Source organism: Culex pipiens, chromosome 3 (assembly GCF_016801865.2).
Source record: "Culex pipiens pallens isolate TS chromosome 3, TS_CPP_V2, whole genome shotgun sequence".
In the NCBI taxonomy this organism is placed as follows: Eukaryota; Metazoa; Arthropoda; class Insecta; order Diptera; family Culicidae; genus Culex; species Culex pipiens.
In genome coordinates this window covers 102596518-102599723 of record NC_068939.1, presented here as the reverse complement: position 1 = coordinate 102599723, position 3206 = coordinate 102596518, and the positions used below count along the sequence as shown (strand labels likewise).

At 42.0% G+C, this 3206-nt stretch overlaps 1 protein-coding gene across 1 annotated transcript; it reads right to left on the bottom strand.

Annotated features, from left to right (window-relative positions):
* Positions 1-1117: 1117 nt before the first annotated feature.
* On the bottom strand, positions 1118-2741 carry LOC120418271 (uncharacterized). Its single transcript, XM_039580589.2, has 2 exons — positions 1997-2741; positions 1118-1934 (listed from the first exon to the last, which is right to left on the bottom strand). Exons 1-2 carry the CDS (start codon positions 2634-2636, stop codon positions 1240-1242), a joined length of 1335 nt encoding a protein of 444 aa, XP_039436523.1. The 5' UTR covers positions 2637-2741; the 3' UTR covers positions 1118-1239.
* Positions 2742-3206: the final 465 nt, after the last annotated feature.

Genomic DNA, 3206 nt, shown 5'->3' with positions numbered 1-3206 from the left:
TTAGTATTCACTACCATGCAGTTACGAAGAAGGGACCATCCATAAACCACGTGGACACTTTTTTGGGAATCTCGAACCCCCCCCCCCCTTCGTGGACAATTGTCCATACAAAAAAATCTTTTTTGTATAGAGCGTGGACAATCGCCATACCCCCCCCCCCCCCCTAAAGTGTCCACGTGGTTTATGAATGGTCCCGAAGCATGGTACATTTTACCACATTTGCGTTTTTTGAGTCAAACAAACGAACTTCTATGGTACCCCGTGGTTTGAATGTGTTGGTAAATTTTCGACCAGAAAGCCTTCTATGAACAGCTGTTTTTAGACATAAAAGTTCAAATTTAGAAACTAATTTTGTTGTTTTGTGCCTATTCTAACTGAAACCAATTAAAAATATTCAAATATTGTGCAAAACATTGCTAAATTCACTTCCCAATTCACCCCGCGTGTCCCGATTTACCACGGATAATGGTACACATTTAAGTTCATTTTAACCAAGATTTTAACTAACAAAACAAAAATAAAGGAAAAAAATATTTTCGTCCTTTCGATTTTGCGCCCTTTTTGTCATGTTACTCCCCATAATTTTGACACTAGACACCAAAACTTTGGTACTTTTTAGGCTTCAGTGACATTGTATGCAGATGACAGCCGTAGCATCCCCGTGGATAATACCAAAGAACCGGTACTTGGTATCAAGGTACTTGAATCTTACGTCCCTAGTCGAGATGGCATCTATAACGCAATAGTTTTCTGTTGCGTGGAACTCAGGAGGGTGCTGTGATCCCTCGCCTAAACCAGACCAAAATTCATGATAAAGAGGTGCACACAAATCAAGAAAACAAAATTTGGAAAAGAATTTTATTTTTTCAATTTTAAAAACTGGTTTTGGGCTGCAAAATTGAATGTACGCCACAAAATGATAAAACGAAATGCGGTTGTTCTGTAAGCTGTGAAGAGCCATGTGCAAGACGAAACTGGATGCTAAAATTTGCCTTTTTTAATCGGCCTTCGTTATGCATACGGGCTCCACAAGATTCATCAAATGAAGGCCGATTTTGTCAACAAGACGGTGATGAGCACTCGCTTTTTAACCTGTAACCAAATAATCAAAACGCAGTTTAATAGTTCGAATCACTGTTTTATTCGATACGACTTTTTAAATTTTATACATAAAATTACTCTCATAAATCGTAACAAACAGCACATTCTACACTCTAATTTAAACGACCCAGAAGCCAGTTACTTCAACGTGGACGACAAGTTCGGGGCAGGAAGTTGCGAAATTTCCAACTGCTCCGACGTGTCAAACGTGTTGAAGGATGCCTCCATAATGGTATCGTCGAATCGAACCGACTTGCGCGACTTTTTGACCGCCTTTCTGATCGGAGTTGCATCGTCCGCGACCGATTTCTCCGATGCAATTTTCAACAGGGACGACATGATCGACGCTTCAAACTCGTCTGCTTCGGAGCTCGAGTGCTTCTTCTTGCGCTTGCGGGACTTTTCCACCTTCGGCGTCACCGGTTCTTCGCTGGTCTCGCCATTCGTGTGGCCGTTTGTGAGCGGGGCATCTGGTTCATCACATTGAGCGGCAAATTTTTCAAGCAATTCGGCTTCCAGCGCATCAATTTTCTGGCTTTTCCTTTTCTTTTTCTTAATTTTCTTGGACGAACTGGGCGCATCAACTGCTTCTTGCTTAATTGTTCCGTTAATTCCAATAGTTCCATTTGTTTCGGTAGAATCATTAAGCTGGTCTTCGTAAGTGCTTAGCAGTGCACGGATCGAGCTATCCATTTCGTCGCCGATTGATTCTTCCTCAATGAGTTCCGTGGGAACTGGTTCCTGTTTGACCTTTTTACGCTTTTGTTCTTTAGGAGCTTTCACCGGTGAAGGAGCAGGTTTTATGTCGCATTCTTCAGCAGATCTTTGAGCTTCTGTAAAAAAAATAAACACAATTAGTATTACAAGAAAAACGAATCAACCGTGGTCAACCTACCCGGTTCCAAATCGTCGGAATCATCACTGCCGATGGAAGATTTAATCCGTGCCGTACCTCCATTATGCCTGGCTTCAGACTTGATGTTCCCGTTTAACTGTGGTTTGTTCGCATCCTTTTCTGGAATCAACTCGCCTTCGATACTTGGCAGGTCGCTTTTCATGTCGTACGATTTGATCACAAAATTGATCTCCTTCCCACGGACAATGTTCTGGATCTTATGCGTTTGCAGCTTTATCGTCACGTTGAACACACGGTAGATGACCGCACTGATGTAGTTGCTGGACACGTATCGCACAGTTCCACCGATGATGGAACCGCTTTGCGGCCGGAAAACGTAGAAATCCGCTCTTGTTTTCACGTACACCCGGACACTGTTTGGATGGGTCGCCGACAGTGGGCTAAGGATCTTGGTGTTTTTGTAAGCCAGAATAATGCCGTCGACCTTCCGGTCGTAGGTTCCGATCTTCTGGGACAAGCACGCCCGCACTCCCTCGCGGATGTCGCCAAGGTACTTTGGCAGCACCGATAACATGTCGTTCCATTCTAGCTTTTTCACACACGCGTTCGGATCGGCCACGTACGACTCCAGCTCTTTCACGGTGTAGTTTGTGTACTTTGTAAACGTATTTTCTCCCATTTTTAAGCAAAAAATTGCACGATTTTCAAACGTGTTTTGAAAATGTGTTCACATTATTCACATTTGCCTTTCATGCGCACCGAAATGTCAGGCCATGTGTTTTGATATTTTGTCGGCACAAAAAAAAACAACATTGAAATGGGTTTCACCGTGGAGGTCGAATCTACACCGAGAATCAGCATTACACTTTTTCAGTTCACTTTCACACACTTGTACATAATGGGATTTTTTAGTTCAAGTATGATTACACTAAAGTGTGTAATCATACTTGAACTGAAAAATCCCACACTGAAAGCCCGGGTTTTGGGCGATCTGTGTGTGTCCCTGTTACGGCGGCCATCTTTTTGAAACCATAACATTTGACATGTACAAGAAGATTAAGAAGAAGAAAACGAAAAAAAAACTTAAAAACTGGTTAAAAAAACCAAACCACGTGCATCAATCTTCTCGGTTAAATTTAATGATTTGAAATAATTTTTAAAATGAAATGTGTGATTCTCGGTGTGATTGCTTCTTGCACAAATGACTAGAAAAAACAAAGATTTCGGCAAAAGTTTCAGTTCACAACGC